This window comes from Bubalus kerabau, chromosome 18 (genome assembly GCF_029407905.1).
Source record: "Bubalus kerabau isolate K-KA32 ecotype Philippines breed swamp buffalo chromosome 18, PCC_UOA_SB_1v2, whole genome shotgun sequence".
NCBI classification, from domain to species: domain Eukaryota; kingdom Metazoa; phylum Chordata; class Mammalia; order Artiodactyla; family Bovidae; genus Bubalus; species Bubalus kerabau.
Window position 1 is genome coordinate 5,796,350 of NC_073641.1, and position 24,423 is coordinate 5,820,772.

General features: G+C 49.8%; 1 protein-coding gene across 2 annotated transcripts in view; it reads right to left on the bottom strand.

Annotated features, from left to right (window-relative positions):
* The window catches only part of STK10 (serine/threonine kinase 10), a 127,527-nt gene that overhangs the window by 74,688 nt on the left and 28,416 nt on the right, over positions 1-24,423 (bottom strand). The window contains exons 2-3 of one of the 2 annotated variants that reach the window (XM_055554571.1): positions 438-486; positions 301-346 (exon numbers count right to left, since the gene is read on the bottom strand). In XM_055554571.1, the coding sequence (XP_055410546.1) occupies positions 301-346; positions 438-452 (61 nt within the window). In that variant the 5' untranslated portion in view covers positions 453-486. The remainder of the gene's footprint in view (positions 1-300; positions 347-437; positions 487-24,423) is intronic. The other variant, XM_055554570.1, reaches the window with a different exon arrangement.

Consider the following 24,423-nt stretch of genomic DNA (forward strand, 5'->3'; position numbering starts at 1 on the left):
TCATTTTCACCTCCTACAAGTGCTGTTGGTTTCGGCAAGGGGGCAGCGCACCTGTCTTACATCCGGACAGCTTGAGGGAGCCAGTGATCCACTCAAGGACATATGGCTCTTTGAACGAGGAGTTTTGGTCTTCTGAGTATCCTGCATCCTCTCCAGTAACCCAACCCCTGCTCCCAGATGCGGACAGAGTGGGAAGGTACTCAAACAGGCCATGGGCATTACAGGGGTAGGGAAGTGATGGATCCCAGTGCTCAACAGAGCTGACCCCAGCACCACCGCCCTGCATCAAGGAAGACTCACCCAGGGGCTTCCCTGGCCGTCCAGTGGTTAGGACTCCATGCTTCCACTGCAGGGAACACAAGTTCAATCCCTAGTTAAGGAACCAAGATCCTGCAAGCCACTCAGAGAGGCCAAAAAAAAAAAAAGAAATGACTCACCCAGCATGATGGCATCCACAGCTCCCCCAGGACAGAACTCGATCATAATCTGCAGAAAATACAAGGCAAAGTAACATGAGCAGCAGTGCCCAGCCCACGAATCGGGAGCCTCTCCAGGGCCGGCCCTGATCAGATAGGTCTGCTAGCACCTGACGCATTTGCTCTTCGGCCCCTCTCCCTCCTGCCCAGGGGTTTGTCCAGTCTGCCCCCACACCCCTGGAACCTGACATCAGTTCTTACAGGAGGCTCTCACACCCAGGAATTACTTGGGCACTTCACTTTTCAAGGAAAAAAAAAACCAAGTCACCATGGAAACCCGCAGCTTCAGTGAACAGCCTTTTCAGCCAAGCCCACATCCTTCCCTTCTCCTCTGATCGGCCCTGTCTGCTCACTCACCCCCACCCGCCAGGCACCCTGCTTCTTACAATCCAAAGCCAGGTCTCAGAGGACACCTCCCAGCCACACAGAAGCTGGCCAAGTCCTCCTGGGACTCCAGCACCTGTCTGTTGACTCTTCTCCATCACCCAGAGCCTGGAGTATCAGAACATCAGGTCCTTGAAGCCCAGCTCAGGTAGAGAAATCAAAGCCCAGAAAGGAGCTGTAATTGACCAAGGCCACACAGGTTGTCTAGTGGCTCCTGAATGGAAAGCAGGTTTTCCTAACCTCCAGGTCATTCATGCATTCACTCAACACACATCCAACAGGTAGCAGGCCCTGGGAGAACCACCTGATACGGGCCTTCAGGCGCCAGCCCAGTGCAGCAAATTGGAAAAGCCAATCAGAGCCACAAGTGCCGGGGTGCTGACACAGGCCCCCTCCCCGGTCTACTCCCATCTTCACTCTTTCTGGCCCACTCTGGGCTCCTATCATATACAGGAAGACGTTTTCTCTTTTTTTTAAAGTGCAGGTAGAGATGGGTGGGGAAGGCAGAAAGTGACGCAAACTTCAAGGCACTCCCAGCATCTCCTCCAGCTCAGGGTCAGACACAGTGCCTGAGGGGTGCTCAAGAAGGCCTGTCGCTCTAAATAGAAAAGAAAACCTCAGCCGTGACCTCACTGGGCCAGGGCCAGCTCTCAGGCCAGAGCCAGCTCTCCATCCATAGGAGGGAGGAGCTGCTTCAGTGTTTCGACGAGGCCTCCTAACTTGTAGTTGACTTTCCAGAGGCTTCCTGGCACTGTAAATATGAGGATGTGGTGATGCCTGGTTGGACCCAAGTCCCAAGCCCACCGCTCACTAGTTGTGGCCTTGGGCAAGTCGTTTCAACCTTGAGAGCCTGTTTTCTCAGCTGTAAGATGGAGCTGCTGATGCTGTTCCTCTTAGCTGGGCCCCACCTCTGAGCTATATTTAGGGTACAGGCTACCCCTGGAGGTCAAGCAGGGAGCTCTAAGCTGAGCCAGGGACACCAGAGAAAAGGGTAAAAGGGAGGGGAAGGCTGTGGCACCCTCCCTCAGCCCAGGGCAGCAGACAGGCCTGCCACATGCTGGACAAGGCTACACGCCACGGGAGGGGGCCAGGCAAGGGACTGTCCGCCCGCTCACACACCACCACCTGCCAGGGAGGAAGCACAGGGCCTCTGACACTCCCACAGTCACTCTGGTCCTGCCTGGCCTTGAGAACGTCAGGCCTGCCCCAGCTCCCCTGGACTACCCTTTACCAACGTGCTGACTATCGTCCTAAATAAAAGTCATCAGAGATGCGTTAACATGCTGCAACCCAGTACACAAGGAAGTGGTACTTCTTTCTTCCACTCACTCGCTCGCTCGTGTGTTCACTGAACCAACCACCAACCAACCAGGCTTGTTCCCAGGGTCAGAGTGACCTGGACATGGGCATCAACCTCTTGAAGCTCTGCCTTTTAATAATGCTTAGCACTACAAAAGAGAACCCCAAATCCTACTAATTGCTAGAAAAAGCCAAGCCACAAGAGGCAGCAGTGGAAGAGAAGCCCAGCTCAGTCACCACACAAGTCACTTACGAGTACATGGCCTATAAGATGGTAGAACGGCGTGCCCAGAGCCCACAGGAGTGACAGAGTCATCCAGGCCTTGATGGGTGACACGTGAGACTCAGTCAGTATGGACTGATTCTAGGACTTCTTTCTTGAGCTCAGGGGTTCAGGGTTTTTTTTCGTTTTGTCTTGTGTTTTGAGGCCCCATGAAAGCCACCCTCTCACCCCTCATATAGAAAAATGCAAACACAAACAAATGTCCGTGCGCGATTTCACTGACTCCTTCCATGCCCTCAAGTCCCACCACCAAACCCAGGTCAATGTTTTCACCAGCTACTGACTATGCAGCCTTGGCAATGACCTACCTCTCTGTGAAATGGGACGACACTACAGACGCCCCCAGAACCACTCTAAGGATCCGACGAGGTGGTATGTGTCAAGCAGCAAGCCCGAGCCTCACACACACAGAGGCTCAGGGCAGGCTCAGCTGTCTCCTCCTCTACTAGGGGCAGCTGAAGAGGGAAAGGTGGTGGGCTTGGCCTCGAGGCCTGGCATGCGTGTGCTCAGTCACGCAGTCCTATTCAACCCTTTGCGACCCTTTGGACTGCTGCCCGCCAGACTCCTCTGTCCATGGGATTCTCCAGGCAAGGATGCTGGAGGGGGTTGCCAAGGCCTCCTCCAGGGGATCTTCCCCACCCAGGGATCAAACCCACGTCTCTATGTCTCCTGTACTGACAGGCAGGTTCTTTACCACTAGCACCACCTGGGAAGCCCTTCAAGTCAGCTTCCTTATTAGCTATGTGAACCTAGGTAAGTCACTTAATGTCCCCATGCCTCGATTTCTTCATCTGAAAATGGTACTAATATTTTCTGCCCCCAGTGTCATCAGACAGCCAATGACATGTCCAATACAAAAGCTACAACAACGAATATGCACTTGGTGAATCTAGCAAAGGAAATCTCTAGGAAGATCACACTTCAGTTCAGTTCAGTTGCTCAGTTGTGTCCGACTCTTTGCGACCCCATGAATCGCAGCACGCCAGGCCTCCCTGTCCCTATTTAGGCTTCCTACAAAAACATGCCTTCCCAGAATTACAGTTCTTCAACACTCCCACTGCCAGTATCAAAACTCAGTATGAGAAGTGGTCAAACCTGGGCGGTTCCTGCATCTTTCAGTGAAACTGTCCCTTACCCAATGCCCTTACACAAGGCCCTTACACAAGGCCCTCATGACCCCTCCCCTCCCAGGTCAGCACTAGGAAAGTTGAAGCAGTCTGCTAATCTGGTTTGCTTCCTCTTCTGCAATTTGAGACCTCCATGATGCCTTGCACTTCCCATATTTTTTTACTTTTTATTTTCTTTGAGGCAAGGAATACGACCTTATTTGGAAAGCCAGCAGACAGAGAAGATGGCAGACTAATATCTCAAAATAGACATCTTCCATTATCATTATTATTCTGTGCCAGCTACTGGGAAGCTCTGAGTTTAGCTTTGGTTTTACTCCTATGAATAAATGTACCAACTTTTCATTCTAAACCAGGATTAAATCTACAATATTCTACAATTTGCATATGAACCCTGATGAAGTGTCTTTAGAAGATGACTGTCCTGGAATCCACACTTCAAAATGTGAAGCTCTTTTTGAAACAGCAGTCCTCATTTGGAGTTAATCATAGCCTATGTCAGAGTGATATTCTACTTTATTAACTTTCTGTAATTTTGCCCAACTGTACTTTCATATGTGGCAAAATACAGTTTGGTTTTTCTTCTTCTCCTTTTTTTTTTTTTTTTTTTGAAAGTGGCTTTTTTCGGTCCTTTTAGTTTAAAAAGTTTCATGTCTTGGTGCCTTTTATATGATGTAAAACAGAAAAATAATGTCTCTTTCATGACATGGTTCATATTGGGTTCCATTACATGGGTCTTAACACTTCACATTTCAGCTCTCAATCACAGGGAGCTTATAACATGAATTTCTTAGTGCTTTTATAGAAATGCATGAGGTTTAATTAATAAAATGATTACCTCAATAAATGTAATAATCACAATAAATAAAAAGAAAACAATCGTCTGAATGCCTTAGGATATTACTAAATAGCCTGTTTAGAAAAGAGAATGGAAAAATTACATCAATACCCACAGAAGGTTTCAGTTCAGTTCAGTTGCTCAGTCATGTTCGACTCTTTGCGACCCCATGAACCGCAGCACACCACGCCTCCCTGTCCATCACCAACTCCTGAAGTTTACCCAAACTCATGTCCATTGAGTCGGTGATGCCATCCAACCATCGCATCCTCTGTCATCCCCTTCTCCTCCTGCCCTCAATCTTTCCCAGCATCAGGGTCTTTTCAAATGAGTCAGCTCTTCGCATGAGGTGGCCAAAGTATTGGACTTTCAGCTTCAACATCAATCCCTCCAATGAACACCCAGGACTGATCTCCTTTAGAATAGACTAGTTGGATCTCCTTGCAGTCCAAGGGACTCTGAAGAGTCTTCTCCAACAGCACAGTTCAAAAGCATCAGTTCTTTGCTGCTCGACTTTCTTTATGGTCCAACTCTCACATCCATACATGACTACTGGAAAAACCAGAGCCTTGACTAGACGGAGCTTTGTTGACAAAGTAATGTCTCTTCTTTTTAATATGCTATCTAGGTTGGCCATAACTTTTCTTTCAAAGAGTAAGCATCTTTTAATTTCGTGGCTGCAATCACCACCTGCAGTGATTTTGGAGCCCCCAAAAAATAAAGTCAGCCACTGTTTCCACTGTTTCCCCATCTTGGTCTATTCTTGTATTTTCTACATTTTATTCAACTAATATGTTATAAAATTTCATATTAGAAGTACTGTTAACAAAAAGTACTGGCCTAAAATCACCCATGGCTACAGATGCATCTATTCATCTGGAAGGGGATGGGGCTGTGCCTGTCCACAGTGAAAGTCCCAGCAGGACCATGCCCAGAACACCCTCTGTAGGGTTTTCTATGTATAAGAGCTTGTCATCTGCAAACAGAAATAATTGTACTTCTTCTTTGCAATTTGCATTTCTTTTATTTCTTTTTTCCTAATTGTGCTAACTAGTGCTTTCAATACTATGCTGAAGAGAAGTGATGAAGGTAGGCATCTTTGCCTTATCTCAAATCTTAGAGTTTTTAGACTCTCACCATTGAATATGTTCACTGTGAGTTGCTCATATATGACCTTTATTATGTTTAGATACTTTTCTTCCATTTGTTTGTTAAATGTTTTTCTCATGGAAGTGTTGAATTTTGTCAAACATTTTTTCTTCATTAGCTGAGATGATCATGTGTTCTCCCACTTTTATTCTGCTAATGCAGTTTGTTATATTCACTGATTTTCATATATTAAACCATCCTTGCTTCCAAGAATAAATTCCACCGGTCATGGTGTATAATCCTTTTAATATGCTGCAGTGTAGCCAAAAAACCAACAACAAAAACACTCTGGGCTTCTAGACACGAACAACGAACAATCCAGTAAAAGAAAATTAAGGAAACGATTCCCTTTATAATAGCATCAAGAAGAAGAAAATACTTAGGACTATCTAGGAAAAGGGAATAAGATTAAGCCAAGAAGGTGGAAGATTTGTACACTGAAAAGTGCAAAACACGGCTGAAAGGCATTAAAGATGACACAAATAAATGGAAAGACATCCTCTACGCATGACTGAAAGACTTTGTTAAGACGTCAATACTACCCAACACAATCTACAGATTCAATGCAATCCCTATCAAATCCCCATGGCATCTTTTATAGAAACTGAAAAAGTTCATACTAAAATTCATATGGAATATTAAGGGAACCCAAGTACCAAAAGAACCTTGAAAAAGGACAGTTGGAAAAAATTGTTCCAAGAAAGTTGAAAGTCTCATACTTCTTGATTTCAAAACTTACTACAAAGCTACAATAATCAAAACAGCAAGGCAGTAGCACAAAGACAGACATACAGACCAAGGGAAGGAGATCCCAGAAACAAACCCTTGCACACATAGTCAGATGATTTTCAACAAAGGGGCCAAGACCATTCAGTGGAAAAAGAATAGTCTTTTCAACAAATTTTGTTGGGAAAACGGAATTACCAACATGCAAGAGAATGAGGATGGTCCCTTACATCATATACCAAAAGTTACTAAAAATGGATCAAAGACATAAATAGAAGAGCTAAAACTACAAAATTCTTAGAAGGAAAAAAAGTGAGGGAAAAGTCATGACATTGAATTTAGCTATGATTTCTTGGTTTTGACACCAAAAGCACTGGCATCAACAACAAAAAAATTAAACTGGACTTTATCAAATATAATAACCTTTGGACATAAAAAAACACTATCAACATAGTGAAAAGGCAACCCACAGAATATAAGTATATACGACACTTACAAGTCATATATCTGATAAGTGACTGACATCAAGAATATATTAAAGAAAATACTTTCACAACTCAATCTTGAATAGACACTTACAGATATACAAATGGCCAATAAATGCATGAAAATATGCTCAGCGTTACTAATTAGAGAAATGCAAACCAAAACCACAATTTAGACCTAGAGGGGCAGGATGGGGTGGGAAGTGAGAGGGAGGTTCAAGAGGGAGGGGACAAATGCATACTTATGGCTGATTCATGTTGATGTATGATAGAAACTGATACAATATTGTAAAGCAAGTATCTTCCAATTAAAAATAAATAGGTTTTAAAAAACCACAACTAGATATCACTTTTCACCCATTGGGCTGGTTACTTTTAAGAAAACAGAAAACAAGCAAGGATGTACAGAAATGGGAACACGTGTATTGCTGGTGGGAATGCAAAATGCTGTGGCCACTGCAGAAGACATTATGGAAGTTCCTCAAAAATTTAAAACTAAAATCTTAAAAATTAAAAACAGAATCAAAAATGGAATTGCCTTATGAACTGGCTTTCCGCTTCTGTATATACCCAAAGAAATGAAAAGCAGAGTATCAAACATGTTTGTATATCAAAGCAGCATTATTCACAATAGTTAAAAGTTGGAAACAACCCAAGAATACATCAAGAGATGAACAGAGAAACAAAATGTGGCACATCCGCACAGCGGAATATTATTCAGTCATTAAAAAGGAATGAAGCATTGACACATATGAATGAATCTTGAAAATATTGTGCTAAGTGAAAAAAACATCAGCCACAAAAGGCCACACATATCTGATTCCATTTCTATGAAATGTCCAGAACAGGCAAATCCATGGTAGACAGAAGATCTAACCAGTTAATCCTAAAGGAAATCAACCCTCAATATTCACTGGAAGAAGTGATGCTGAAGCCGAAGCTCCAATACTTTGGCCACCTGATGCGAAGAGCCAACTCACTGGGAAAGACCCTGATGCTGGGAAAGATTGAGGGCAGGAGGAGAAGGGGATGACAGAGGATGAGATGGTTGGATGGCATCACTGACTCAACGGACATGAGTCTGAGCAGCTCCAGGAGATGGTGAAGGACCTGGTATGCTGCAGTCCATCCAGACACCAAAAAGTCAGACATGACTGAGCGACTGAACGACAACAACAAGAGAGACAGAAAGATCAGTGGTTGCAGAGGCTGGAGGAAGGCTTCCAGGGTGACAGACTGTGGGTCTTAAAATATAACCTAAATGCTTTTCAGCTCAGAAAAGTGCTGACACTATATGCGAAGCCCTGTCCAAGGTCACCTATTCACAGTCTCTCATTTAATCCTTACACATTTCTTTAAGGTGAGTACTGTTATTATCTCCATTTTCTAGGTCAAGGATCTCCTAAGTTTATCTGTAAAGAGCATGCATGCTTACTCACTCAGTCATGTCTGACTCTTTGCAACCCCATGGACTGTAGCTTACCAGACTCCCCTTCCATGGGGAGTAAGAATACTGGAGTAGACTGCCATTTCCTTCTCCACAGGATCTCCCTAACCCAGGAATCAAACCCTCATCTCTTATACTACAGGAGGGCTCTTTACCACTGAGCCATCAGGGAAACCTTTCCATGAAGAACCAGATAGTAAATAATTTTGGCTCTGCAGGGCTTTGACTCTGATGCTCCAGCCTGAAAGCAGTGGTGGACAGGACCTTATCAAATGAGTGTGGCTGTGTCCCAGCAAATCCCACGGGCCACGGTGATGGGACTTCAGGGTGTGCAAGAAGGTGGCAGGCCAGATGTGGCCCATGGGTGGCTCCTTAACACCCCTATTCCAGATGAGAAAACGGAGGCAGAGAGCATTTCAGTAACTTGACAAGGTCCCCAACTAATAAGAGTTGAAGCCAGGATTTGAACCCAGGTGCTCTGATTCACGAGCTCATAGTCTGTCCTTGGGCTCGAGTTCTTCCCCAATCATTTGGAGGACACTTAACATGTCACACCCATCCCTCATGGCACCGGAATATCTTTTTCATGAGGATTTAACCCCACCGGCCAGGTCAGAATCGCCCTCCCACCCAGTCTTGAGACCCACAGCAAGTACAGGCCGAGCTGGGATCTGATCCTAGGCTGCTCACACTAGCTGCCCTGCGTGATGAAGACAGGTCTGCCTGAGCCTGAATACGGGGAGCACACTCTAGAGCAGGAGGCGTTTGCTTTTCCTGGGCCCTCTTGCCAGGTGAGTAACCTCGGCACAGCTGGTCTCCCTCGTCAGCACTCACGAGCTCTTTGTGTCCCTGGAGACCTCAGCCCATAAGCATGCTCAGAGGACGCCCAATGGGAGACAGCCTGCAGTCACTGGCTTGGGACTGCTTGGCGCCCAAAAGAAACTGGAAACCTGTGTTCACCTGGATCCCCTATCAGTTTAGATTAAGCAGCTGTCATGGAGCGGCTTAAGGGTCACAGCCTTGCTACATGATCCTGGAGGGCCAGCTCACCTCCCCGATCATGCGTGCATTCATTCATTCATGGACTGATTAGGCACCTACCCTATTCCTGCACTATCTCAGCCATGGGAATTTGGCCCTGCACCTGGGCAGGTTCTCTCTCCCCGCATGGGCAGTGTCCTCTCAGAGTTGCCCTGGAACTGGTGACTATTAAAATCTTCCTTGGAGCTGTTGCAAATAGAGAATCAGCTCAATAATCCTTAGGACTGAGACAGCAGAATTTAAAAGCTCTCTCCTCCACCTGATCAACTCTTCAGGACGAAACACTGACACCAGAGTCCTGTGCCAAGCTGATTTCTGCCCCAGCAAGTAACATATACACAAAACCCACCGCCTCACCCACCGCGGGTTCACTATCCCCCGTCGCACAGTTTCACTCCATGCCCTCAACTTCCTTAGGACGTAAGCGGTTGCCTGATCAATTAACACAGGTCGGCCTCAGTTTCCCCATCCACGACAAGTAACAGGAACTGAGAGTCTTATTCTGTGCCCGGCCCTATGCCAAGTGCTTTGCATAAATTATCTTATCATTTGAAGTGGGTATTCTAAAGAATGCCTCTGCATCACAGGATCTATCGTGAGGATTAAAGGTAACAGGGGTTAAGGTAACAGATGCCTGGCTCTCAGAACATTACCTGGCAAACAGTAAGTAAATGCTTGACAAACGCTACCCGTTATTATCAGTATCTGGTGATGCTTTATTCCCATTTTATATATGAGGAAACTGAGGCTCAGAGAAATTAAAGTCACAGAAATAGTAAGCACCAGAGCCAGGACCTGAACTGGGACCTCTCTGGGTGTCAAGTCAGCTGCACTCACCACCATGAAGGAAGAGACCTAGTGACCCCATGCCCCCATCCTTGTGCTTCAGGAAGGAAGCCAAAAAAGCTTGAGACATAGCCTCCCGGCGGTGGGGGAAAAGGCGCCTCTGCCTCCCTGCTCCAGCACTCGCTGGGCCCCAGGGGTCAGCTCACACATACCAAGTGAGCTTGCTCACCCGGAGATAAAGGGGCCAAGATGTCACAGCCCAGATAAGAGCAGGCTTGAACCACCCACGGGGTTTCGGACATTACCAACATGTACAGCCCACAGGCAGCAGGACCAAGCCTGACCATCCTCAAGAGCCAACTGAGGCATGCTCAAGCCATACCCTGGAGACCGCACGGGGCTCGATGCCTGGCTCTCCTCCTTTCCCTGGCCCTCCCCAAGGCCAGCAGGAGCTCTGGGTACACAGAGACGCTCAATGATTAAATGTTGGCAACACTCCTGCAACCGAAAGTAAATACAGTTAAAGGGCAACCCTCTCCAGTATTCTTGCCTGGAGAGTTCTATGGACAGAGGATCCTGGATGGCTACAGTCCACGGGGTCACAGAGAGTCAGGCACGACTGAGCACACCTCTTGCGTAGGTCTGGACAGTCCCGGACCTCCCCCTGTCCTGTGACTGTGGTGTCCAAACCCCTCTCCTGCTTTGAGCCTTAGTCTCCCCGCCTGGAATCTGAAGCCTCTAACAGCTGGAAGGCCATTCGCAACATTGACATTTGAGGGTCCAAGGTGACGGACATCACTTAATCATTAAATATTATTATATTTAATATTTATAAAAGCTCGTTCATATCATACATTATAAGAGCCTGGACCTGATTCGTGAACAGTGTTTGCTGAACGAATTTATGAAGAACAAAGAAATATGAATGAAACATTTCAGTGGCCTTCAGATGCCCAGAAATCAGGGCAAAACTGCCAAGAAGATGACTCACATAGCTGATTCTGCAAAGAAAGCAAGCCAGTCCCTCCCTCTGCTGCTGCCCAAGAGAACAGAGATAATGACTGCCATTATTGAGAGCCTAAGGCATACCAGGCACTGTGCTGAGCATTATACAAGCATTCCTTTACTTATTCCTGTAAGCAATTTATTTCTCTCTGTTTTACAGATGTGGAAACTGAGGTTTGGTGGGGAAGGAGCCTCCCCAAAGCCACTAACCTCCTAAGTCCACAGAACGAGGGTAGAAACCCAGGTCTGTCCGAATCCCAAGGTCCAAAGATAGCTGAAATGTGCAGCCAAAGGCAAGCCCGTTCCCCTCTCGAGACTTGCTTCTTCTTGGGGAAGAGGGGTGGGTGCTGCCTCTTCACCCCTTCTTTCCCAGGTCTCCCTGCCCTGAGAGGCACAGGGACACCCCACCAGCACAGAAGACAGAGGCTCTGTTTACTCAACAGAGACCTGTAGAAAGAAGGTCCCCGAAACACAACAGTAAACCCAAAAATGCCTCCAGCTTCTCAGCAGCTAGTCCCTGGAGGTGGAGTCCGGAACCTCCACACCTCCGAGCTCCAGGCCAGACAATGCAGCCATTGAGAGGGGCGGCCCACACCCACGAGGCCTCCCGGCACGCCGGGCCTTGCTCCTCTGCCCCCAGCCCCACCCACCACATTCACAGAGACTCGGGGAAGGAATTCGGGTTCCCCTCGAGACTGGCAACTGAGTACTCCATGGCAAGAAGGAAGAGCACAGGGGATGACCTTGGGGTTCCTAAGAAGTGTGTGTGGGGGTTCCTGTCAATGCAAGGGGGAACCCCTAAGCACACCCCCCGGGCGGGGGTGGGAATTACTAGACGAGATAACCGAGACAGCGCCAGTGTACCGGCCCCAGCCCCAGGGCACCCCTGGGATAGAACTGAGGTGATTCAAATTGGGGGTGCCTAAGTCCTTCTGGCACCGTCTGGCCCAGAAGTCAGGAGCACTGACTTCAGAGTCACGTCCTCTGAGCTTGAGTCTAAACACTGCCACTGTGTGTCTTCAGGCGACATGCTTCACCTCACTGAGCCTCTAACAGTATGTGCTCCCCTGTAAGTGGGGACAACACGTTCTCACCGTGATGGAGTCGTGGGCGAGTAAATGAGCTAGCACGTGGGGGAACAACAAGCACCAGGCCTGGCAGCTAGCAGAGCACGACAGACGACAGTCACCGTCGGCACGGGGATGACTACCACCGTCGCCACTCATCACACCAGGAAATCAGGGCTGGGACCAGACTCCAGGCAGACACGGACTGGATTTTCAGCCCCCAGGGGAGACACAAACAGATCTCTGTCTGCACAGATATTTTTGATCTCGACCATCTGTCCAGCCATCATTCCCGAAAACCAGGGGTGGCAGGGCTCCTGCTGCCAAAAAGAGGAGTAGTCCAGGGCCGTGCCCCTCAGAAGATGGACTCACAACCCACACGACCAGGAAATCAGGGTCACAGGAAGCACAGATACACCTCTGGGAGGCCTGCCTGCCTGGTAGGACACACATTCTTCAACTAAAATCATTCAAGGTTTGTGGCATGTGAGACAGTCCTCAAGGGGCAAGTAGAACTGAAACCAAGGGGAGCGGGGTGGTGAGGTGGGCACGGCAGGCAGAGATGGGGCTGAGCTGCTCACAGGCAGGGAAATAGCACAGGCTGGGCATCCATGGTGAGGTGGGCACGGCAGGCAGAGACAGGGCGGAGCTGCTCACAGGCAGGGAAATAGCACAGGCTGGGCATCCATGGTGAGGTGGGCACAGCAGGCAGAGACGGGGTGGAGCTGCTCACAGGCAGGGAAACAGCACAGGCTGGGCGTCCATGGTGAGGTGGGCACGGCAGGCAGAGACAGGGCTGAGCTGCTCACAGGCAGGGAAATAGCACAGGCTGGGCATCCCTGGTGAGGTGGGCACGGCAGGCAGAGACGGGGCGGAGCTGCTCACAGGCAGGGAAATAGCACAGGCTGGGCGTCCATGGTGAGGTGGGCACAGCAGGCAGAGACGGGGTGGAGCTGCTCACAGGCAGGGAAACAGCACAGGCTGGGCGTCCATGGTGAGGTGGGCACGGCAGGCAGAGACAGGGCTGAGCTGCTCACAGGCAGGGAAACAGCACAGGCTGGGCGTCCATGGTGAGGTGGGCACAGCAGGCAGAGACAGGGCTGAGCTGCTCACAGGCAGGGAAATAGCACAGGCTGGGCATCCATGGTGAGGTGGGCACGGCAGGCAGAGACAGGGCTGAGCTGCTCACAGGCAGGGAAATAGCACAGGCTGGGCATCCATGGTGAGGTGGGCACGGCAGGCAGAGACGGGGCGGAGCTGCTCACAGCCAGGGAGACAGCACAGGGTGGGCGTCCATGTTCTATTACATCCCCAGGGCAACTCCCAGATCATCTCCAAGGAACAAAAACCTGAGTAAATAAGGTGAGCCCAGGGTTTCGACCCTGGAGTCAGACACGCATGCATGCTCAGTCACTCAGTCATGTCCGACCCTGTGACCCCATGACTAGCCCTCCAGGTTCTTCTGTCCATGGTTCCCAGGCATACCTGGGTTCTAATTCTGGCCCTGACGCTAACTAACCCTGAACAAGGAATGACCTTGGAACAAGTAAGCGTAGAGCTCTGACCCTCAGTTGGAACTATAGAATCTGCCACCTTGGGAGTGACAAATGGGAAGACTTGGGGAAAGCCCAGGGCTTGGGACCTGGCACTCGGTGAGCGTGCTCCAACCAGCAAAAGCGGAGGCTGGACGCACGTGGGAAACTGACATGACCAGCCCGCTCTCAGAGACAAGGCCCCAGCGCCAGCAGCTGCCCCAGGAAAAGGGGAAGGAACAGTCTGAGAGCAGCAGAGAGCAGAGCAACGACCCTGGGTGCCCTGGGCAAGTCCAAGCATCTATCCGGCTACACACTCTACAATTTTATTTTTTTGTCTGCCTCCTCACCCCCACCCCACTGCCCCACAGAATGTGAATTCCTGAAGGGCAGAGCTTTGTATCTGTGCCCTTAAAGCTGCCTGGCACACAGCTGATACTCTGGAAACATTTGTTGGTGAACAAATAAACGCACGAGTGAGTCAGTGACTGAACAAGTGAATGAATGAACAGTGGCTGCCCCAGCTGCTGCGGTGGGAGGGGAGGTCAGTCACACGGGAGCATGGATGCAGAATACCAGACACAGGTAGGAGTTACTGCAATGGGGACACAGAGGCTCTGCCATGGCAGCAAGCACTGAAGGTCCCATCAGTGAGGACCCAGGTCTAAGGGCTCCGGAGACAGAGACCGGTGCGGGCACAGCCAGGAAGGAAGAAGCAGCCCCCGAGATCCAAGGAAGACGTAAGACTGCCTGCCAGCCTCCGGCTCGTCCCTCTGCTTCCCCACTTCCCACGCAGGCGGGCAGTTACCTACTTACATCAGGGCCAGGCTGGGTTAAAGGCAGCGAGGCCGCCTGGGTGGAGGTGGCGGCGGCAGAAGGTGGCTGCCCATGGGCGACCACGCTCAGCCCAGCTCATAGATGCCATCAGGAGTATAAGCCCCTGTGGCTGGAGCTTCCAGTCAAGCCAGACACTTGGATTCTCACGCAAAAAACGCCATTTACAAAGGGTCACAGTTCTGCAGAACTCTAGAGAAAGCCTGCCTTCGGTACAGCCTGTGGGCCAGGTCTGCACGTTTAACTGCCATCTAGACTTTGAACAACAGACATGACGTGTCTGCTGGGTGCCTGGCATGGGGCTCCTACTGTCTTGCCAGCTGGGACACCCTGGGTTTCTAGTGAAGCCAACAGTATCGAGATCAGCGTCATCACCCTTAACGTCCAGATGGGGAAACTGAGGCTCAGAGACATACCTGGGTCACACAACAGCACACAGGCAGCCAGACCCCAGCCCATGTCTGGCTGCCTCCAAAGCCACTGCCTGATGGGCCGAGGGCAGGGAGGGTGTGTGTGAAGCTGGGGCGGGGCAGTGAGCAGTGAGCGGGTGGGAGGGGCACACAGGAGTGCCCCGGAGGGCATGACGGCAGGCTGATGGGCTCGGGGTGAACTAAGTGCTTGGGAACGTGGCAGGCAGATCCCCGGACCACAGAGTCACCCTTGTGCCTGTGAATGTGACCCAGAGACCCCAGCCCAGCCATCGCAACAGCAAGATTCCAGACAAACCCCACGTTACTCCAGCCTTGCCGTCCACAGCTCCTCGGTTCTACCTGCTCAGGGCTGAGGGTCCACTGAGCCAAGGTAGAAGCTGGAGGGATTCCAAAGCCACAGGCCCCTCCCCACTAGACACTGCCAAGAAATGCTCTGCAGGATAACAGCTCCTCAAGCGGAGGAGGGGGGCCCAGGCTGTGTCCTCTGAACAGTTCCCAGTGGTTCCCAGGGCTGGTACCCGGAGTGCGGGGGCACCACAGCAGTGGGAGTCTGGCTGATCTGGGTTGGAACCTAGCTGGGAGCCCTGAGCCAATCTCTCTCTCTCTCTCGCTCTCGCTCTCACTCTCACTCTCACTCTGACCCTCAGTCTTCACACCCGTAAAATGGGTTGACGACATCGCAATCCCATATAAATGTGAGGATTTGGCAAGTTAATCACGACAGGGCCCAGCGCACAGAGGGAGTGTCCGGCAAAGGCCCGCTCTCTGTGCTCTTTTGCTGATCCCTCCCTCTCACCTCCACCCCCTGCCTCCTGTCTCCCTGCCTGGGCCGCAGAACTGGTAAGGAGTGACAGCAGGCTTGCCCGGTGGGCTCAAGTGCCCACAGGCTCTCAAGCGCTCTGTGCTTCGCCGCTCGGTGGTGTCCGACTCTTTGAGTCCCCATGGACAAGTAGTGCTTTATGGAGTGCCATTATGATCACGTGTGTCCCCAAAGTGGACGCCCCTACAGGCCTAATGCAGAAGGATACAGAGGTCGACAACCGCCAGGGAACGCCAGGAGCACCAGGATCCCATGGGAAGAGGTGCTGCCCACAATTCTGCCGAGAAGGGACACCACAGGGCACCAAGCTGACCACAAACATGGAACTCAGACTTCAGAGATAACTGGGCAAGGGCAAAATGAGCCGACTTGAGCCAAAGGGCCTCCTTCAGATCACCCCTTCCGAGCCCCGGGCGCTGCGGGCCAGGAAGGAGAGGGGCAGGGAAGGGTCAGTGCCTCCAAGGGTCACAGAGAGCTGGGCCCAGACCTGGGATCTCAGGTCCAACTCAGCCCTGCGCCCTTCGACTGCACTGGGCGGCTGTCTACACGCATGCCGCGCTGCTAGTGACTTTCTCGTGCCACATTCTCTTTACAATTCTTGGATTATTTTAAGGCCAGATATGCAATCTCTGTCGGTAACCAACGGCTAGCCTCAGAGCCCAAGGCAACAAGCCACAGAGACCCTGGCCAGTGACACGAGGTCACGTGAACATGTGTGGCCAGCGGGCCCCTCCCACCCACACCCTGCTCTGTGACCCTGGCCTGCACTTCCTCTCGGGAGGAGACTCACTTTCAGACAAGCGGCCACATTCTGGAAAGCCTGCAGTCACTCCTTCAGACTCACCCGTGCAGACAACTCGGTGTACACGCACAGGAAGTTCACATATGCCTCACAAGCTTATTTTTGGATTCCTTACACCAGGAGTCCTGGTTTAAACACCACCAGATCTGGGAAGCTCAGTTATGGGCAAAGCAGCCCTGACTCTATGAAAAAAACAGTCATCTTGCACAATTTTCTGGGAAAACACAGTCCTCTTAGTTATCTGTACTTTCCTCATTTGATAGAGACAGACGATGAGAAATAGACCCTGTCACTTCTACTTTAAGAAAAATAGTGACAGATACAGAGAACAGACTTACAGTTGCCAAGGTGGAGGGGGCCTGGGGAAGGAAGGATTGGGGGTTTGGAATTAGCAGATGTGAACTATTACATACAGGATGGACGCAAACAACAAGGCCCTACCGGACAGCACAGGGATCTGTTAGTCAATCAATACCCTACGCTAAACCGCAATGGAAGAGAGTATGAGAAAGACTGCATATATATATTACCCAGTCATTCTGTACAGAAGAAATTAACACAGCATTGTAAATCAACTGCAGTTCGATCATTTTTTTTAAAAAGAAAGAAAAGCAGTGGTGTGCGCCAGTGACAAACAGCCCTCGGGCTCAGCATCGGGCACGTTCGGGAGTAGTGAGGCCTGAGGCCCATTAGAGAGCGAATCTCCCCCTGCGGGGCCACTGCTGCCCAGCCCCAGGCAACTGCTGCCACTTCTGCTGCTTGTTCTAAAAAAAAAGTCCAAAGGCCAACAAAACGCTAGCCGCAAATTTCTAAAACCATCTTGTGTGCCAAACAAAATCTGCGTGGATCTGTTCTAGCCCGACATCCTCAGTTTGTGACCGAGCTCACAGCCTGACTGGCTCCTCCCAACAACACAAGAGGCTGTGAGCGGGAGAGAGACAGTCCTCGACTGAGGGCGATTTGGTCCCCAGGGGACATCTGGCAACACAGAGGCCACGCACGTGTGCCCAGTCGTGTCCGACTATTATGAGCCCATGGACTGTAGCCCGCCAGGCTCCTCTGTCCATGGGATTCTCCAGGCAAGGATACCGGAGCGGGTAGCCATTCCCTTCTCCAGGGGATCTTCCCGACCCAGGGATCAAACCCAGGTCTCCAGCACTTCCGGCAGATACCATCTAAGCCACCAAGAATAGAGGCAGAGACATAGCTAAGCACCCTACAACATACAGGGCAGCTCCCCCGACACAGAAATTGATCCAAACCCTGATGCAGACCAGACAGAGTCCAAAAGGCCTGGAAGTTCCTCTGGGGAACATGACTGGAGTGGTGGGAAGCTTGCCCCTCCAGCCTAGGGCAGCTGGTGCTTTCTCTGTGGTTCCATTAGATTTCAACAGAGGGCTCCACAGCCAAAGATGCTAGGAAAGTGCAGGTGGAGATGATGCAAGTTGACACATGAGGTGGGGTAGCAAGACCACTGGCCTCCAGGTGGTGGCCTCCAGGGAGAGGTGGGTCCAAACCCAGTCTCTGTCCCGCAAGTATTTCTGGACAAGCTGGGCCACCTCAGTAGTAAGAGGAACACCCCAACCTCTGGCCTTTCAGGCTTGGCCAGGCCCAAATGCACCAGCCAGACAGTGCCCGGGCCTGGGGCGTGTCTCCAAGTGGAGGTCCTGAGACTGGGGCACCGCACAGCCCTGGGGGAGAGGAGTCCCTCCCCTGCTCACCCTCCCTTCTGAGCCCAGTCACTGCTGGGCACCAAAGAGGCCCACGGAGACAGCATCCCTTCTAACGTGGAGTGCAGGGTCAGGGTGGCAGGCTTTGGCAGGCAAAGGGATTGGGCCAGAATGGAGCAAACTGGTTTATCTTCCTTTATTTCTATTTATGGCAAGTGGGCCCTAGTTTTCCATTTAGGGTAGTGAGATGAAAGTTTCTTTTTCAATAAATATATTTAACTTCTAAAAAGTGAGTCACCTTAAACAAATACTAACTATTTCAGAGGTAGCAGAATGAATGAGGTTTAGGAGAGGCAGCCCTACCAAGAGTGTTACTATAGCTCTTTAAGTCTGAGAATGACAAGATCATCCCTGGGGGAGGTGGGGTGGGGAAATCCAGGAAGGCTCCCCCACTGTGGAGGCCTTCCGTGCTAAGCAAGAGTCACTGCTTTCTCTGATGGTCAGCAAGGAGATTCCTGGGCTGATAAACTTGTGCAAAACTTTCTGCGCAGACAAAACTTGAGGGCATAGGGGCTTCTGAACGTGACCTGCGCCAGTCTCCAGGAGTGGAGGCCAGCCCTGCCGTGTGCACACGAAAGGCCTTTCCTTAGCCCGTGCAGATTTCATCATCCACCCTGACATCACTTTTCATCCTGTTGGCCAGTGGCATGATAAAGCCTCAGCAAGGTTCACTGAGTAAAAGGCAGAAAAGCCAGAAGAGAAGAGGCTTCCAGAAACCCAGTATGAAGACATAGCGGGAATGGAAAGAAAGAACCGTGAGAGGAGGGGAGAGAGAGTCAAAGGCATTAACTAAGCATCCACTCCGGGCCAGACACCGCTGCCCGTGCCCAACCTGCATACCTCACTCAATCCTTACAATGGGCTAGGTTTTGTTATCAGCATTCCCATTTTAGCGGTAAAGAGCTAGAGACTCAGTGGTCAGCTAAGATCGCAACTGGCGCTTCAAGCCAGGACTGGTCCCCACTTCCTCCACTGCAGGGCAGGGAAGAGGACGATGCATGAGATACACGTGCGGAAGAATCAACCAATCGAAGACTCAGACTAATTAATCCCACTGATGGCTGAGGAAGAGGGCAGCCCTGGCCTGCCTGAAACCGCCACCCCGCCGAGGCCTCCCGACACCCACAATAAGACCACAACCCCTACCTACCTGTCCTCATTTCCTAGCACCCCACCCCAACCCAGGCACAGTGGCCCCTCGCCCCCTCTAAACGTGATAAGCACACTCACCTCAGGGGCCCTTGCTGACCCCTGGATCCTCCCTCAACTGGGTCCTTCTCGGACAGGCCTCCCGCTGACCATGCATGAAAGGTGGCTTGCCCTGTTCCAAGTCACACCTCTGATTTCATATCCATCATGGTCCTTATGGTTACCTGAATTATGTGTTTATGCGCTTATTGGCTGACTTCCTCACCAGACTGTAAACTCCTTGAGCACAAGAACTGTATCTCTTGTTCACCACTGAATCCCCAGCCCGCAGAACAGGGCCCGGCACACAGCAGGTGCTCAGCAATGTGCTCAAGGCCAGAGAGAATCTGGTCTCCTTTCATGTGGGTCTCTGCTCTTCTTCCTTTGCCATCTTCCAGCCACAACTTTTGTCTGGTCCTTTACAGGCTCCACTGGGTCCTGTCTCAGGGCATCTGAGAATACTTCCTATTCTCTCTACCTGGAAATTTCTGCTCTCTAAATTTCTGCAGGTCAGCCCTGCAGCCTGTCTTTGGGGCCTCAGCTAAAAGGTTACCTCGTGAGAAAGGCCTTCCTTATCTATCCCATTTGAAGCATCTGCCCCTGACCTGCCTGCCCCCCTCCCACCAAGAACTTCCACCACATTTCCCAGTCTATTTTTCTTTCACACACTTATCACTTGCTGAAGTCCTCTCGTTTACTTCTTTATCTGCTTCCATATTGTCTGCTTCTACCTCTAGACTCTGAGCCCATTGAGGCCAGGGATCTGGCTGGTCTTGATCATTTCCGTATCCTCTGGCAGGGATCAGGACTGGGCACAAGGAAGGAATTCAACAGACACTTGTTTACACGAATAAATGGAGAACCCTGTGATCTGACAGGGCTGCAGGCTTAATTCCTCCAAGATGACCCAAGCTTCTAGAGACAAGAGCCAGAGTCCCATGGTGAACAGGTAAGATCTCGACCGCAGATTTGCTGTCCTGTAGGAAGGCTGAGAGAAACCCAGGCTCAGAAACCAATCAGGAGCTTTTAGAATCATCACAGCTTGCCACGCAGGACTTCACAGGCACCTTCACTTCCTGGCCAGATTCTGCACAGGAAAAGCTTCCACCCTGCAAGCGACTGAAAGCTACAGAATTGTTTTAGCCAAAAACAAGGGCAACATCGCCCCGAGGCTACACTCTGTGGGCTGCAGGTACTCAGCTGCCTTCACTCTCCCTAGGGCAGACCCCACAAGGGGAGGGGCGCCTGCCTGGACCTCCACTCCTGCCTCTGCTCTGGATCAGCACTGGGGGAGCATGAAGACAGGGTCCTGACTACCAGAGGAGGGAGATACCAGGACTGACATCAGCACTAAAATGAGACGGTAGGATGAGCCACCACAAAGGAGCAGAGAGAAGAGGAAGAGGAGGTGCGCTCCACCGAGAGGTGCCTGGGAGAATAGTGTGGAAGGAAAGGTCCTGCTGACTCTGCAGATGACACTGCAGAGGGCTGCCTGGAGGAAGGCACTAGATGCAAAGACCTGGAGGTGCCACCGACAAGCAGCCCGAACGGCTGCAGAGGGAGGCCTGGGAAGATGCTGGCAGACAGACTATAACTGGCCTACGTTCTGGGTAATGGGTTTGGAATATATTCTGGAGAACTGTGGAAGGGCTTTTCAAAGGGCAGTGTGACATGAGCAGGGTCTCTCATCCACAGTATCTGATGTCTGTATGTCTGGCCTTGTAACTAATTCATTGTGTGACTTTAGCTGAAATTCCAACACTCTGGCCACCTGATTTGAAGAACTGACTCATTGGAAAAGACACTGATGCTGGGAAAGATTGAAGGTGGGATGAGAAGGGGATGAGAAAGGATGAGATGGATGGATGGCATCACCAACTCAATAGACATGAGTTTGAGTAAACACCAAAAAGCTGAGTAAACACCAAAAAAGGAAACACCAAAAAGTTGGTGCACCTTTAACCTAGTATTTGAGGAGACTCCTCTTTTCCATATTTCCGTCCATGCTGCCCTTCAGACTGCCCTTCCTTCCCTTACCCCTTGGAGAACTCCTATGCATTCTTTAAGATCCGGTTCAAATGTTCCTTCCTCTAAACCCTTTTCTGACCAATGATGCTCCCATCTCACATCCTTGGACTTCTGGCCTAGTCCATTCTGACCATTTCCTGGTCAGCGTGGGTACTCTCACTCTTGCCCCCTCAAACCTGATTTCTTTCTAAATGTGTGTCTCTCCCCCATGAGACTGCCACTGGGTCCCTATTACCTTCAGCAATGGTTCTCAAACGTCAACAAGCATCAGAGTCACCTGGAAGGCTCCTTAAACAGATAGCAGGGCCCCTTCCCAGAGTTTCTGATTCAGCAGCTCTGAGCTGGGATCTAATATTCAGCATTTCTAACAAGGTCCGTGGTGCTGCTGTTACTACTGTTCTGAAAGGCTGTACTTTGAGAACCGCTGATCTAAAAGACCAAGTGCAAACCTTCACCTTGGCATTCAAGGCCCTCCGTGACCCTGCCTCCAACGACCGCCCTCATTTTTTACGACATGCTGATAGACCCACCAATCCTAGTATACCCATGATCCCAACATGTCCCAGCTCTCCCACCTCCATACCTCGGCCTAGGCTGACACTGCTTGAAATCCTCTGTCCTTCTCGATCCACCCAGTGACAGGGCACCTGCCTTGATTTCACAATGTCTAAAACCCAAATCAAAAATGAGAGATAACACCTTTAAAGGTCTCAGTTCAGTTCAGTCACTCAGTCGTGTCCGACTCTTTGCGACCCCATGAATCGCAGCACACCAGGCCTCCCTGTCTATCACCAACTCCTGCAGGTCACTCAGACTCACGTCCATCGAGTCACTGATGCCATCCAGCCATCTCATCCTCTGTCATCCCCTTCTCCTCCTGCCCCCAATCCCTCCCAGCATCAGAGTCTTTTCCAATGAGTCAACTCTTTGCATGAGGTGGCCAAAATACTGGAGTTTCAGCTTTGGCATCATTCCTTCCAAAGGAATCCCAGGGCTGATCTCCTTTAGAATGGACTGGTTGGATCTCCTTGCAGTCCAAAGGACTCTCAAGAGTCTTCTCCAACACCACAGTTCAAAAGCATCAATTCTTCGGCCCTCAGCTTTCTTCACAGTCCAACTCTCACATCCATACATGACCACTGGAAAAACCATAGCCTTAACTAGACGGACCTTTGTTGGCAAAGTAATGTCTCTGCTTTTCAATATGCTTAAAGGTCTACAAAGTAACAAATGTAGGCTGTGGGGGCAGCTACAGGAGAGGGGGGTGAGAAATGATTTTGGCCACAGCAGCAGCCCTGGATAAGAAAGTACCAGCCTGAAGTGACAACCTTGGGACAGAAAATTCTGGTGTATCTATTTAACCAACTTCACCACACTCACTGTCCAGTTACAAACTGTCCTTTTCCTCCAGTGGGTTCTCTAACTCTGCCCCTCTCCAGCTGTGTGGCCTAGCAGGGGAGGCAGGAGCCTGACTTAGCATCTTCCTCTCTCACTTTCATCTATATGATGAAGATAAAGCAACAGCCTCAAAGAATACGATTAAATGACATAATGCGAGTCAAATGCACACAAAAGGCCCAGCACACAGTAAGCCTCCAATTAATATTAGCTGCTGTTGGCATTATCTCTGGACTTGGAAAAGCAATGAACTTGGTAAACAGCCACAAGCAATAATGGGAACAGATATATAACAGATGTTTTCCTCAATGCGTACGTCATGAGCAATCCAATGAAGGCTGGCGGGATGGAGAGCTGGATGGATAGATGGATGGGCGTGTGTGTTGTGGGTAGGTGGTGAGATGGAAAAACTCAATTGTATGATATCAAAAGTGGCTCTGTGAGGCCAGTAGGGCAATAGATTTAAAAATCTTAAAAATTCTCCTAAAGAGATTCTCAAGCAAGAACATAAAAATTCAAAGATGTCCATCACAGAGTTGTTTATAACAGCGATAAAAAACAAGAGCAACGGCCTAACTGCTTAATAGTCAGAAGATGGAATTCTACAGAAAAAGAAAAGAGGGAGATGCAGGTGTTTCCCTAAAACATGAAAAGTCGTTCTTAATATATCTTAAACAAAAAGAGTAAGAGAGAAGTAGCAAGTCTGGTATAAGTTCATCTTTTACAAAAAAACCTGTGTGTAGATACAGAAAAAGTCTAGAAAATTTTATTATATTATTAAAAATGATTATCTTTGGTATAAAGATTCAGGTGACATTAATCTTTTGCTTTTCTGTATACTCCCATTTTTCTGATAACCATGTATTTAAAATTTTAATTTCTTAAAAGAATAAAAACTTTCTAAAAAGCAGATCCATGAATCAAGACAGAAGAAACGCATCGGTGTCAGCTGTGTGACCATGAGCAAGGAGCCTGCCTTCTCTGTGCCTCTGTTGCCTGCTCTTTGGAAAAGGGAGACCAGTCTCCCTGCCTGGGTCACCTTCCAAGGTGCCAGAGACAGTGAATGAGGAAGGGCTTTGAAATCTTCAGCTGATAGGCAGGTGATGGTGGTTTTATTGCCCCCAGTGATAACTAGAAGACTCCCCAAGGAGATGCTCAGAGAAGCAGAGAAGCTGGCCTCAGCTGGCGGGCAAACAGTTTTAGTGGTCAAAGGTATGGGCAGGGTAGATGGCCAAGTTTCTCATCCCCCTCGGACACTGGCTTTCCTCATTTCTCTGAAATGAGAGGGATGAACTTTGACAGTGGTTTCTAAACCACTCCTTTGGTTTTCTTAAATAACAGGATCCCTTTCTCAAATGAAACACAGATTTCCCCATTAAGCATCAGTAGCTCTGTTCCTAAAAAGCAGGCATTCTGACTCCAAGACTCAACTTGGTGTCTATTTCCCATTATTTCAAATGGGAAAACTATAAAGCATGACACAGCAACTCAGACTGCCCAATAATTTCCTAAAATGTATCTAACACATAATGACACTCTCCCTATAC